Source organism: Polypterus senegalus, chromosome 8 (genome assembly GCF_016835505.1).
Source record: "Polypterus senegalus isolate Bchr_013 chromosome 8, ASM1683550v1, whole genome shotgun sequence".
In the NCBI taxonomy this organism is placed as follows: Eukaryota; Metazoa; Chordata; class Cladistia; order Polypteriformes; family Polypteridae; genus Polypterus; species Polypterus senegalus.
The window spans coordinates 50371695-50387597 of record NC_053161.1 but is presented as its reverse complement, the minus strand read 5'-3'; the positions used below and the strand labels follow the sequence as shown (position 1 = coordinate 50387597).

The following is a 15903-nucleotide window of genomic DNA, read 5'->3' as shown; positions in this document are numbered from 1 at the left end:
AGTATGTCCTATGCACTTGCGTCTGTGCTGTCTAGCTTCATTATTAATATTCCATGCAGAACTACAGTAATGTCGACAGTTTCCTCAAAAAGTTTCTAAACTATAAAATGTTAAACACTTTCGTTAGTCAATTTCTCAAATAACATGCTCAGATACATAGTTTATTGCTGTTATTTAGAATATTTTTTTCATTCATGTTGTCTTTGATATTTATTTGTAAATATACTTTTTTAACCTAACACAGTGTAGCAGTAAGGCTTACATGTCTGCGATTAATCTGACTCATTTTGTTTCTGTTCTCCTGGATTGCATGGAGCTCATTCTACTTTTATTATTCCATTTATTTCTTCTTTTGTATATAATTGGGTAATATCATTTATATGATATGATTTATTTCATTTCCTTTTTCATATAATTTCCAATTTGTATTACCAAGAGTCTCTAAATTGTCTGTCACTGCTTTGTTTGTGGATTAGACCTTGGATTTTGTTTTTTTTTTTGTATTGCTTGCTTTCATTTTTGTTCAGTTTTTCATTTGTCTAATTGCTAGCCACTACACTACTGTTTATCCATCCATCCATTTTAGTTTATTTTTAATCATTTTTATAAACTTTTAGTACAGTATATCTGTACAAAGGGCAGCACGGTATTGCACTTGCATCAGCAGGTTAGATGTAAAGCAAAGCCTCTTTGTTTTCAGGGTTCTTTTCAAGTTTGCCTCTCACACTGTAAGTACATGTATGTTGTTCAGTTAAAAACTTTAAGCGTGTTTGGTTAGAGTGCAAGTTGATAAGTGCATAAATGTGCCCAAATATTGACTTTTGACATTTGGAGTTCATTAGTGCCTTGCAGACACTAGTGTTGGAAATGGCTGTGGCCTCTTACAGCTCTATAGTTGGATTAAGGCAGGTTTGAAAATTGATGGATGCATAGCTGTATTCTTAAAATAGTAATTCATTATTTGCTTTATTTTTTAATTTCCAAAAAAATGTGAACATTTTATGTGTATTATCTTAATTTAATCATATTACATTGTGTGTGTCAGCTTAATTACATTCTGAGAATAGATAACTATCCTTAAGTATCTGCTTTTTTATAACGTTTACCTGGGTTAATATCATATGAGTGAGAAATGTGGAAGTAATTTCTCTTCAATAAAAGTAATTACTTTTGATCCTTGGTCTCTTTTTAATTAAGACGTATTAATAAATGTTTAATAACTAAAGCAGTACACTTTGCCTAGTTAAATTTCTCCCGTTTGGTTTTTTTTTTTTTTAAATTTACATGTATGTCGTGGATTGTGCTGAAAGGAAAAATCATGGCAAATATCCTATAGCAACAATGCCATTTTTTGATCATTTGTAGTACATATCGCCATTAACTCTTTCAGATAGGTTGGTGTAGTGATATTGGTGTTTGTGCTGCTGCATAACATCCACAGAATGGATGTTCGATCTTGGTTCTTGTGTTGCATCTGATGCAGCCAGGATATGCTATGTCATCTTGCATATCCATAGTAAAAGGAGACTTTAGAGAATTGATGAATAGACTGTGGAATCTCTGTACGTAATATTTCAAAGTCATGTTTCAAGACTTTTAAAAACATTTGTTTAATTCCAGTCATTTTGCATCTGTGTTGTCTTTAGTGTTCTATAAAATCCTATTACATATTCATAAGTTATTCGTGTTATTTCTTTGTCTCCTTCACAGCTCTTTTCTCAAGCATTTAGAACAGTTTTCCAATTGCAGTGCCTAATGAATTAATTTTATTTTGCTTGAAGGTGTAGTTAAGGACAAATCATATCTGATCGTCATCTACATCTCTGTGCTCTTTTTACATTATGGTGCGTAAGCCAAAAATATAAAGTGTGAACTCCAATTATACAGACTTTTAAAGGTCAATATGATGTAAAGATTCCTTAAATTAGTCTCAAATGAAAGATTAGTGCCAGAACTATTAACTTATTTAACTGCAACAGCTGGTCTCCCAGATGAGATGGTCTACAGAAAAAGCTTTAAGTGGGATTTTTTTCTATTTACTTCATTATACTGCAAGTGTGCTTTAGGACACTTATAATTAATCCAGTTAGTTATAAATTGCTTTTGAGTTTACATCAGAGTTTTCATTCTGTACAGTAACATTTACCATTATAGCAAGTTGAGGTCAGTCTCAGGCAAAAATGACTGCAGTATATCCTACTTTTACTCAGGAGAAGCTTTAGAGTTTAGAGCTCTAGCCCTTAAAGGGTTTTCAAAGTGTTCCTTTAATTTTTTATATATATATATGACACCCGGACACAAACATACTAGCATGTCCCCAAATCCACACTGTTTATTTTACTTTTCCTGCAACACACAATGCAACCACAATTACTCTCAAAAACTCAGTCCTGATCTTTTATCTTTATTTTCCTTTACTTTTCTTCACTGTCTCCACTCAAGCTTCATCCTCTTCCTTCCTGAGTGGAGTGGAGTGAGGCAGCTCCTTTTATACCACACCTGGAAGTACTCCAGGTGTTCCTCAATTAAGTCCCGGCAGCATTCCCGAGTGTAGCAGATGTGCTGCACACCACGGCTCTGGAATTATCCCAGCAGCCCCTGGTGGTGGCCACATAACCCAACAGGCTTGAGCGTTACAGCCCCATGCTTGTGGCCTAGATGTAACCCAGGGTGGCTGTCATTTCCTGTCCCGGGAAATGACTTGCCCTTTCCTTGGTCCCCTGCTCTCTCAGGCATGATCCCCGACCGTTCTTCACAATATATATATATATATATATATATATATATATATATCTGGTGGTGGATTTTAGGAGGCCCAGGCCCCTCATGGGCCCCGTGATCATCAGAGGTGACTGTGCGCAGAGGGTACAAACCTATAATTACCTGGGAGTGCAGCTGGATGACAAATTGGACTGGACTGCCAATACTGATGCTCTGTGTAAGAAAGGTCAGAGCCGACTATACTTTCTTAGAAGGTTGGTGTCCTTCAACATCTGCAATAAGATGCTGCAGATCTACCAGACGGTTGTGGCGAGTGCCCTTTTCTACACGGTGGTGTGCTGGGGAGGCAGCATAAAGATGAAGGACGCCTCACGCCTGGACAAACTTGTTAAGAAGGCAGGCTCTATTGTAGGAGTAAAGTTGGACAGTTTAACATCTGTAGCAGAGCGACGGGCATTAAGCAAACTCCTGTCAATTATGAAGAATCCACTGCATCCACTGAACAGTGTCATCTCCAGGCAGAGGAGTAGCTTCAGCGACAGACTTTTGTCACTGTCTTGCTCCACTGACAGACTGAGGAGATCGTTCCTCCCCCACACTATGCGACTCTTCAATTCCACCTGGGGGAGTAAATGCTAACATTATTCAAAGTTATTGTCTGCTTTTACATGCATTTTTATTACTCCTTAATTTAATATTGTTTTTTGTATCAGTATACTGCTGCTGGATTATGTGAATTTCCCCTTGGGATTAATAAAGTATATATCTATCTATCTATGCATATGTATATACATATATATATATATATATATATATATATATATATATATATATATATATATATATATATATATATATATATATATGTGGAAATACTTTGTGTGTATAAATATATACACTATGGCGAGTGGCTGGGGCTGCTACCCAGCCGGGACGCCCAGGAGGGCTGGAGGAGGGCTTGCGCCTTCTCCAGACCTCGAGGGGTTGACCACCCTGTTGACTTTGGGAGCCCTGGACCTCAGCATATCCACCACGCCCGGAAGTGCTGGGGGGAAGACGAGCAGGAACACTCGGAGTGCTTCCAGATGTGCAACCCACACTTCCGCCACACTGAGGAGTGGAAGATTGCTGGGAGGCACTTGGAGCTTGTCCGGGTGTGGATAAAAGGGGCTGTCTCCCTACATTCATTGGCTGGAGTCGGGAGGTCGAGAGACGAGATCTTGGAGGAGGCAAGGCGGCGGCCTGAAGAAGGAAAGGCATTTGGATTGTTGGTCTGGACATGTGGGGACTTTGGGGGTTGTGTGTCACATTTGTAAATGATATTATGCATAGTAAACATGTGTTGGGTGACTTCAACATGTCCGCCTGTCTGTGTCCGAGTCGGCTTCCACAACACCAATCAGTCACAACAGTAAAAAACACTGGTTAACGTGTTACAGTGGTACCTATCAAGGGCTAGGATGTATTACAAGTGAACAGTCAGTTCTTGAAGGTGATAGGTTGGAAGTTGCTGAAATACTTTCGGTCCTGGCATTTGTGAGGATGTTACTTTGACATGTTCCACCTACCTAAAGATTGTTGCAGGCCACTTACAACCCTTCATGTCAGTGGTATCCTCTAATGGCAATGGCTTCTTTTAGTAGGGTAATGTACCCTGCTGTGGTCGAAATTTAACATCTTATTAAAGAAAGCAACATCCTCTAACAGGACAATTCAGTAAGCAGGCAGGAGAAAAGCAGTTCATTGTATCTTTAAATTACTCGTCGGCAAAATGCCTTGGAGGGAGCATTCTTCAAAAGCAGTCCATTACAGCATGGTCAGAAATCAGTGAATTGAATTTACATACAGTGTCAATCAATGTATGCAGTTTACTCTGGTTGGTTCATTGGTTTACACCCGAATGATTTATATAAAATAAAAGTCTATTGTATTATATTCTGGTTCTTCATATACCTTTTGAGATGAGCCCTTACCCTTTACTTTTCTGTGCATATAACAACTGTCCATTCTAGTTTATAGCACATCTACTGAGTCTTAGTCATCTCTTAGTCATCCTTCAGTACATTCTGTATATTACATCAACCTATCTTCTGGTACATTCTTTATTTACTTCATCTTAGTGTTTTTCCTAAACCAATTCTTATATTTCAGTGTACATTTTGTTGTTCACTCAGTCAGTCATTATCCAACCCACTATATCGTAACACAAGGTCACGGGGTCTGCTGGAAAACCCTTTATTCTATTTCTTAAAGATTAATGCTATATTACCTTAAAATTATTCTTCCACACTGCCAAAATGCAAACATTTTTCTAAAAAGAGTTCAAGGTGTTGACTTGGCCCTATGAATCTCCCAGATCTCAATCCGATCGAGCATCTGTGTGATATGCTGTGTGATGTGCTCAATCCATTGAGGAACTATCTTAAAACTCGCGGGACTTAAAGGAACTGCTGCTACCACATACTACCAAAAGACACCTTTAGAGGTCTTGTAAAGTCCATGGCTTTGTTGAGCTGCTTTTGTGTCACGAGGGGGACCTAAACAATGGCAGGTGGTTTTAATGTTGTGTCTAATCAGTGTGTGTGTGTGTGTGTATGTGTTTCTAGCTAGAAAGGGAAAATTTGAATCATGTATCTTACAATAGTCTTTTAATCCTGAGCTTTCAACACCTATTATGTGACATCATCAGAGGAAAAAGTTTAAACATACAGAAATCAAAGGCAATACATCAGGGCAAATACTAAGAGTTTCAGAGAGTCATGGCTATCAAAATCATTAACAGACACTTGGAAATGAACACAGCATATGCAGGCTTAAATAGAAGAAGATATAAATTATAAAAAAGACTTTAAGACCAACACCCTCCAAACTCACCTTACTAATCCACGCTTCTTACACCTACCTCACTTTCCTCATTTGCTATATAATGACTTTAATTCCTGTATGTCTAATCATTTTCTTTTGATGAAGACCTAATAGGTATCGAAAGCTATAGAGATAAGAGATAAAAGACTTTTAAGATAAGTGATTAATTTTCTCCCATTGCAGAGTTCTCGCTATAAATATGCAAACAGTATCATAGTCCTTTGCGTCTATACATATACAGTACATTGTCTTTGGGCTGTCCTATTAATTGCTTGCACAGCCACAATTCTGCTGGTTTGAAAATTATGAGACATGTTGGGTATTTAGGTTGTGTGCTGAAACTTCAGTATTCCCTCATTGTCCAAAAGACATTCATGATATTTAGATGAACAGATCACTTGGTGTGAGAGTCTGCACAATAATGAATAAATAGCTTGACCAGATTATCAGTGTAGGAGAATCACAAGGAAATCAGTTTATCAAGTCAGCACTTATGCAACTATACAGTGCTTGAGACGCTACATAGATACATGACATGGTATTTAATAGGTTTGATGTGGACAATTGCAACAACATCCAAAGTAGGCAGCAAGTATTACTTTTAAAGTACATCTGTACAAAGAGCTCTAACAAGTGAATTAAAGAATAGCTCTCTCCACGCGCAGTTTTCATTGTATTAATTCTGAAAAGCATTTAGCACAGTGTGAAAAAATATTATGGATTTTCATTATGTATATGCTTTTGTTGCAGCAGCGTGGCAGAATAGTTTTTGCCGCTATATTTTCTATGTGTGGGAAACACTAGTCTATTTATCAAACCAAGTTTGTAATTTCTGAATTAAAGCAGAAAAGGCAGAATATGGGAAATAAGAGTGTACATACAGTAGCTAAGGTAGAAGTCCAGTTAAAAACGTAAGCTTGTTGCAGTGATTAATTTCAGGAAATGCAGTGACCCAACACTGAAGATGGGATTCACTGCTTTAAAAAGTATGCCATGCAGAATCCTATGGCATTTTATCTGCATATTTTTTATATTCAAATCTCATACAAATGCTAATTTTATGTTAGTATATATTTCCTACTTTAATGTCATTGTAGCATAGTTGGATGGCTGGGTTATTTACCATAGTGTTGCTTCCTTGCATCTCCAGGAGTGTGAGTTCCCAGCCCAACCTCCATATATTTGCAGTTTTTACATTTTCCCATGTCTTCAATCAGCAACTCTAAATTATCCTGACCTGAATGAGTATGGGTAAAGTTGCAAGTGTGATTAGCACTTAAAATGTCACTGTTTTTTCATCTCGTGTTGGAGTCACATGCCTAGTTGCATCCTGAGCAGACTTCTGGCAAAGTGTATGTGGGTATTTTTTCCTTCCACCTTCTTAAAAAGTACAAGTTCCACCTGGCCTTGTAAAGTGAATGGGCCCTGTCATGGGATAGTTTCCTGCCCAGGATTGGTTTGTGTATTGTACCTGATGCTTCTTGGATAAAATCTGGCTCCTTATCCCCTGAACTATAATAAGCAGATTTCATAACTACAGTTCATGATGACTTAATATGCCCTATGTTTTCAGAAACAGAGAGTGCTGCTAGTAACAGAAGGATAACAAAAGAAAGACAACACTTTTGATGATTTCCCTGTATTGTCTACAAACAAAATCTGATAAAACTTGTGTATAAAAAAACAAGGCAATAAGCAACCCTGCCTTTATGTCTGGCTGCTTTTGTAGATTGGCACACTGTACGTGGCAGGCCCAAATACTGTTGACAGCAAACACTGAGATGTTTTCTACTCCTTGAATATTACTGAATATTCCCAGATTTTCCTAGTATAAATCTGTTCATAGTTTATACACAAGAGTCATTATAATTCCACATAATTTCATAACAGAGGAGATTTTTCTAAATTAGAATGTACTGTTTTATTTTCTTAACCTAGTTCTAACAGCAGTTGATGGCAAAGAGCCCTCATATTTTCTGCAGCTGTCATGATACTAGTGTTGTTTCAGCATTTAAAGTTGTACTGTTTTTTGAGGTTTTCTATATAACTTTTTTGAAATGTCAGTAAATATTGATAGGCTTGTATATTTGTAGTAAAAAAGCAGTCCAAAGAGAATGCTTTAAAGAACACAAGTCACAAGTGAAAACTGTTGTCTTTTAGTAATTGTTATCCTTGTACATACTTGGATTCTTTCAGAGTTTTGTAATTAAAATATTTAAAATGTTGGATGTACATGGTCTAAGGTTAAGTCTATGACTGGTTGAGGAAACTCCTATTTCCCTGGCTTTGTTATAATAAAAATGAACTATGAGCACAATGCTAAATCACTAGCCATTTCTGTGTACAGCAGTGTTTTCAAGCTGTTTGTCTACATTTTGAGGACTTTTTTTAAGGCTTATTGTGTAAAAAATATCTCCATGGTGATAATCTGGTTATATCCTCATTTGTTTAAACACTTTGCTACCTGAATATAACATAACTATATGACGTCTAGTCTCTATCCAGCAGATTCAGTAGTTGAGTTTTCTAGCATCACATTTTGCACACATATGTAGATATGACCTTTCCAAGAGGTTTTCATTGTGTTATGCCTTACTTATCCTCATATCGCTGCAAAATTAGAAACTCTATTTCCACGCTTTGCTGCTCACTCAGCCTCAATAAGTCCAGAAAGATAATGTCGATGGTTGATTGGCACAGCCATCCTTCAGAGACATCCTTTGGGAAAAATGGCTTCTGCAGACAAATAGGTTATTAGCTTTCATATTAATCTTTCATTACCTTTAGGATGAAGTTGTGAAGACTGATGACTTTTCAGTGAACAAAGGTTACAAAGAACAAAACTCTCAGTATTTACTATTTAAATATATGCACAGTATACAGTATTTTATAAATAATTTTTACACCATTTAATCACATGCATTTAAGTGCAATCATTATAATTATAATGACTAGTATATGTTATTTAGGTAATATATATGTATATTGTGATCTACTTGATTTTGGTTTTTGGGGCATAAAAATGCACATGGGCATTTTAAGCTTAAGGCATCCTTGAAGATGTCAGTTGTCATCTCACCAAATGATGTTCATATCTTGATGATTGATAAGCACATATCACTTTTATCTGCCTGAATATGCTGTAAAAATGTCTAAACATACAGACTAAGTGACACAGTGTACATATGTAGTAGGGTACCAGCCATCATAAGACAGACAGACAGGTATAATGTTGCAGTTCCAGCTGTTTCTTACAGGGGCACGCTCCCCCTGAAAAATAGGTTTCATTATTCTTCAGTCTTGTCTCATCCTACCACAAACGCACATACACACACAAACACACAACAAACTTGATGATAGGAAAAAAATTAGAACATTATTCAAGTTTAACTTTTAATACTGATTTGATTTTTGAATTAAACAGCTTTTAAAGCACAAAAAACAGCATATCAGTAAAAACAAAAACAAAAAGTTTCTTATGTGTTGCTGAGCTCTTGGCCCAAAAGCTGTGTTTGGATAGAAATGATGAATCACAGTGATGTCTTAATCTATTGTAACTGAGAACAAAAGCAGGATATTATAGCTGCTTCTTTTAGCATCTTATTCAGATTTTTTTTTTTTTTTTTACAAAAATTAGTCCAAAACTAAAATGCAGCAATGCAGCTTCTGTCTGCATTTAGGACATTATGGGGTATACTGGTTAAAGTACCTACATATGAAATAATCTTATGCAGTACCTTCCAGATTTATCTGTTTCCCTGTAGAGATGTATACACTTGAAAAGGATTTTTCTTTCATAGCTTCAAAATTATCCTTAAAATTACTTTAATGTATTATTCAACATTAAGTATTTGATTTTTCCACTGCATGCTAAATAGTTTTATATGTGTTTATAAACGCAAGTAAAATGTATGTGAAACAATTTAAATATGTTGTAGGGAAATAGATCATATGTGTCGGCACAGATATTTAATACATAAATCACAGTGACATATTGATTATTTATTAGCGCTCACTGCTTTCTTTAATTAGAGCTGGAAAGCTTAAAAGATTGACTGAGTGTTATAGCCAATTACAACAATGAATCTTACAGCAAACCCGAACATTATCACAGTTCCCTGCTTCAGAAAGACTGACAACACAATAATATTACATCACACTCTTCAACCTGCTTAATCCAATATAAGGTTGCAGATTGGCTGAGCCTAATCTAAAAGGCACTGGGCCCGAAGCCGGAAACAGCAGTGGACAATACACTATTCAATTGCAGAGCACATGCACACACACAACCAAAGTTATACTCACACAGGGTCAATTTAGATTGCTGTTTTTGCCTAGCATTTACGTCATTGGGGATACTATAGGAAAACTAGGAAAGCCAAAGCAATTAGATAGATAGATAGATAGATAGATACTTTACTGGGAAATATGCAAACTTCACATAGATTATGTTTGGCCATGGGAGTTCGTACTGAATGTGTGAGGCAGTAGCCCCATACACTACCTGGTAAAATAATCAAGGAGCTGTTTCTTAAATGCCTTCAAGCAATGCCTATGGCAAGCAAAAGAAATGTCCACATTTTCCTTTTAATGCTGATTCATTGCACCTCAACCAAACCTAAGTCAGTTCTCCTGGACTTGGCATCCACTCTTGATCCTCTTGTGAGTTTTCTTCAGGTACTCACATTGCTTCCTACATTTCAAAGACAAGTGTTAGCTTGAATACACATAAGTGAATAAGAGTGTATTTGAATGTATGTAGCATGAATGCCAGCCTTAAAACTTAGTTTCTAAGATAAACCCTTGCAGTCTGGCAATCATAATTCCAAGTGCAGAAAAAAAAAAAAAAATATTATAAGTATGCCAAAGGTGATACATTTTACTAGTTTTTTGATTTGATTTTTTTTATAACTTATTCTGTATGAGTTTACATACAGAAACATGTATGTAAGAATCTCATTGTTCAGATGTACATATGACAACAAATGTAATGACAGCTATAATCCCTAATATGTTTAAAACAATTGTTGACTATTAATGGAAATCGTCCCTCAAAAATGATATATTTTTTCTATATGTTACCCCATATGTTTGTAGTGATGTCTAAGAAAATTTCTTAATAAAGTTTATGGTATAATACATGCCTGTGGTGATCAATGCTGTACAACGGCAATCAATATGAAAAACGTCCTTGAGGAAACAAATATTTCATATTTCTCATTTCTTATAATCACCACATTAGTTGCCCATCATATGCATAAAATGTGGAAAGCAAATGCATTTTTTGCTAAAATATTTCTCTATATTTCAAGTTTCTGTATATTTACAAAATAATCAATAAATATAAAAGAAAAAATGTATAATTCCACTCTGTGATTTTTAATAAAGCAACAACAATTTTTATAGAAAAAAACTGCAAAGGTCATACTACATTTAAATTGTACAATCCTTATATCATTTAAATAAACTTGTGAAAAAAGTAAGCACACTTCTACATTTATCACTGCCCTTAAATGGCCAAAATTAAGAGATAAATATACAAGACCAGGTGCAAATGATTAGGACATCATTAGAGAGGGTCCTGGAGGAACTTTTTTTTATTTAAACCTCAGTCATTTAGTTGGTGTTGCTCTTTGTTGTTGAAGTGTGTGTGTCACCATGCCTAGATTAAAAGAACTTTCTGAGGCCTTCATTAAAGAAGGACAGAATCATCTGTTAGTCTGTAGAGGAGTTTAACTAGATCCCCAAACAACTCTAACCAATCCATGCCACAGTCTGGATAATCATCTGCAAGTGGAGACAATTTCAAACAGCTGCCATATGGGCAAGGCCAGGCCTGCAACCTAGCCAAAGAGGCAAACACAGGATGCTGAAAGAAGTCTCTAAGTCCTGAATTTCATTGCAGAACCTACAGGTAGCTCTTGCCACTGTTGATGTCAAAATGCATGATTGTGCCATTAGAAAGAGGCTGCACAAATTTGATCTACTTGGGAGGTATGCCAAGAAAAAACCTTTCCTGTCCAAAAATAAAATCAGGGCAAAACTAAAGTTTACCCAATATAAACTAGGCAAAGAGCAGGACCTCTGGAACAATGTGCTCAGGTCAGATGAAGCAAATATAGAGTTATTTGTCCACAGTACCAGAGGATGTGACTAGTAAAATACTGAAGACAACATGTGACCAGAATAACCTGTCACTAGCTGTAAAGTGGAGATTTTATGGTTTGGGGCTGTTTTGCTGCAGCGGGTCCTGGACAGCTCACCATCATAGAATATACTGAGAATGTACCAGATGATGTTTGAGAGTAATGTGAGAACATCTAACAGAAGATTAAAGCTCCACAAAAAGTAGAACTATAAACATGACAATAACCTTAAACATACTAGTAAATCCACCAAGGAATGTGTGTAAAGAAAGAAATGGGGGGTTCTCTAGTGTCCAAGTCAAAGCCCAGATCTGAATCTCATCCAGAGGCTGTGGTGAATTTGAAACGGGATGTGCATGCAAGACACTCCTCAAGCATTGCACAGCTGAAAAATTCTATGTAGAGTGGGAAAAACTTTCTCCTAGGTGATCTCTGAAATTGGTGGACACTTATAGCAAGTGCTTACATGTGCGGTCAATATCAGCTATTACAACCAAGGGTGCATTTACTTTTCCTATAGACTGTCATGGCATATCTGCTGGTATTTAATTTTTTAAATTATTTACATTTTTTTACTATTTCATTGGTTTTTTTTTTCTTTTATTATATCATATTCCCTTTTCATGGGGTGTACATACTTTTTAATATGACTGAATCCTTCCACAAAATTTAAGATTAAAAACTTAAAACCTCAATTATATCAATTATTTACCTTCATTTCTAAACACTTAGACCTCCCTGTTGTAAATGCATTTAAACACCTTGTTGCAATGCGGTAAAACTGAATAATCCTTCAGTCTGGATTACAAAGGATAGATAGGTCTTCAAGCCCAGGAGACACCACACTGGGTTTTATGCAGCTTCCCTCTTTACTGTAGCACAAAGCAGAATAAAGATATAAACTGAAAAAAGGCCAAACTGGCAGCTTTCAAAATCAGGTTATATTAATGCAGAAAGCTTGCCTTGTTACCCATGTGATGTGAAGCTCTCAAAATTAGGATCAATAATCTTTTTCTTTCAGTAGCAATAGAATTTATAGCTGCATGGATGAACATTATAGTGGTAAGCTGAATATGGCTTAAAATGTCATTATACTCTATCTGCAATCCACACACTTTAACGGTGTAACAGCTGCTTTGTAAGCAGAAATGCAGTTAAAGAATGTCTTACTTGACTGAGCATTCCTCTTGAGTCCGACTAAAGGTCTGAGCAGTGCTTTTTTTTGTAAAACACATTTAGCGGTATTGCCTATTTATTTTTGAATACTTGGAAAACTAGCTTTGCAATTGTCTAGAACAAATATTGAGATGTGCTCCTTTCTTGCAGACAATTGTAAATCTGTACTTTTGTTTCCTTTTTCTTTTTATAGCACGGATTGTAAAGGCAAAACAATGGTGTGAAATGCTTCCTTGTTTGGAAGGAGAAGGATGTAATTTGTTAATAAATAAATCAGGCTGGACTTGTACACAACCTGGAGGCAGAGTGAAAACCACAACAGTAAGTATTTTTCAATGTTACCAAAGGGGTTGCCAAATCATTCTTAATGCATTAATGCTGATGTCCTCTTGATTGAAAACAGGATCCTTTTTTCACACTATATGTTAATATTTATGTTAATTAAATGCACATTCAGTGAAGCACAAAGAACTTTTGTTTATATTCTAAGTGCATTTTAAATGTCTCAATGTGGTTATGATAACAGCTGTATTGTATATATTGTGTTTGACTCTATGCATCCAAAGAGATTTTTCAACAACATTATAACATTTTCAATGATCAACAGATTGAAATTCACAGCAGTTATATATGACAATGACAAATTTGAAAAAAATGCATCTTATTTTGTAATTTATTAGAAGAAAAGGAGAAAGATAAATAATTGAGTGAGGTCTGACCTGCTTTAAAATGCTTCTGTCTTTTAGTGTCTTTCATCTTGACAATGACAATTACATGATACTGAAAAACTGTCCTTGCTGAACTGAAGAACGATGTACCCTGTGCCCTGTGCATAGAAAGGGAAATTTGTCTTTTTAGTTTGTGTAATAGACTTTTTTATACACAAACTTAAAAGCTGTTGTTCAGTGATGATGGAGTATGACGTTATAGGTTTTATATTGAAGCCTAAGTGATGGCCATGGTCAGTAAATTATAAAGTAAAAATCCTTGGCAACAACTATGCTAATTATTTAAACACTGTTGAACCTAACTACATTATTATTTAACATCCCGAACCCTGAACTAATGAGAATCAGAAATAAAAAACATATAGGGAGGTTAATAAATGATGGAAAATTACAAAAGTCAATCCACTACCAATAAGCTCCTAACCTTCATGGTATTGGTCAGGCTGAATGGGTTTTTTATACACCCTTCATGGAGTAAGCTTTTCTATTTCTGCACTTTACACTATTCTCTCTTACTAAGATTTCTTTCTCTTTGTCCTGTTAGCCACCTCTATTCTGCTAGAGAAATTTTGACTCAACCCTATATTCATTCCTCACTACATTCACTCCTCACAACATCCCCGAGCTCTGTGAGATTTGCCATTTGAACTCAATTAAAGGTCTAATTTCCAGGGTAACTTCTGAGTCATTACATTGTTAAAGGCTTCACCACATGACTATCTGATGACCCCTATTTTTTCTTCATCTCTGCCTCCTTATAGGTAAATATAAGAAAATGAAACCAGAAGTCCTATTATTTAAAAAAATCATGACATTTACAGTTCTTTTTTGCATTTCCCTGCTGCCATGTTTTAAGTAGTTTTATATCCATGTTATCCTTTATTATAGTACCCTTTGTTTCACATTTTATAACAAATAGTACCAGCATTCTAAAGTCATTTTCTTTGGAGCTGTCTTCTTTCACCAAACTGGAAAGTCTCCCTAATGGCATTGCCTGGTTCAGGTAATTGCTTTTATATTTAATTCCTATGTTTCCTTCTTTTTTTTGACATTTTTCATCTTTTTTAAATTTAATGTTTACTATTCAGGCAACAATTCTTAGTTAGCTGTCTAACAAGGGTATGGAACAGCTGACTATGTTTTTCTCTATTTTGTCTATTTTCTATCAGATTAATAAATACAGAAGTGTTATTTTTTCCATTTTATTGAATTTATTACAATCAAGTAACATTCCATACAAGCAAGTCAAATTTGATATAACTAAATTCAGTTCCACCCCCCCAAGAGAATCCTTTTCCCCCCAATATGAACGCTTATTCTAAAATGTTATTAATTAGATCCTCCCAGGTTTTAAAAAAGGTTTAATGAGATCCTCTAAGTAAGAATTTATTTTTTTCCAAATTCAAATAGTATATAGCATCAGACACCCACTGACTTAAAAGAGGTGGGCTAGGATTCTTCCAGTTGAGCAAGATAAGTCTACGTGCCAATAGTGAATTAAAGGCAGTTACAACTTGTTTGTCCTTCTCCACTTAAATCCATCAGGGAGTACACCAAACACAGCTGTTAATGGATTAGGAGGGATTGTGACACCAAGGCTGTCTGATAGGCATTTAAAAATGTTTGTCCAGAATGATGATAATTTGGTGCATGCCCAAAACATGTGGCCTAGTGAGGTTGGACCTCAATTGCAATGTTAACAGGTTGGATTTTGCCCTGGAAACATTTTGGACAATTTTAAATGAAATAGATGTGCTCAATAAAAGATTTTAAAGTTGAATATTTGAAAGAAAGGGGCTCAAGACTGATCAATATCTCTTCCAGAACAGAAGTAGGTGGGAGAAAAAATTTTGAAGATTTTGTTTAGAAAAATTTCTAATTTGGAAATAGTGGAAAAATTGTGTTTATGGGAAATTAAATTTGGAGTGTAATTGTTCGTACGACACAGAGACGTTATCTGTGTACAAATCTCTAAGCGATTTAATTCTGTATGTTTTCCAAACATTAAAAACTGTTAAGTCCATGACAGGGTGGAAAAAGGTGGTTATCCTGCAGAGATGCCGCAGATAAAAGCTTCTCTATCTTCCTATATTGCTTCTATATTCTGAGTGAATGAAGCATAATTGGGTTATTAGTATATTGATGATAACTTTTGTTTACTGAGAAACAAAGGAATATAAAGAAATACTGCAGAACTTTACCTCTATTGCAGACCAAACCTGTGTGTGTTCATCTAATTGTGTCAATGTCCAGGTTTTTATAGCTTG

The 15903-nt window shown here is 35.6% G+C and overlaps 1 protein-coding gene across 3 annotated transcripts in view; it reads left to right on the top strand.

Annotated features, from left to right (window-relative positions):
* The window catches only part of tafa5a (TAFA chemokine like family member 5a), a 735510-nt gene that overhangs the window by 625044 nt on the left and 94563 nt on the right, over positions 1–15903 (top strand). For all 3 annotated transcript variants that reach the window (XM_039761075.1, XM_039761073.1, XM_039761074.1), the window contains exon 3: positions 13102–13229. In XM_039761075.1, coding sequence (XP_039617009.1) covers positions 13102–13229 — 128 coding nt within the window. The remainder of the gene's footprint in view (positions 1–13101; positions 13230–15903) is intronic.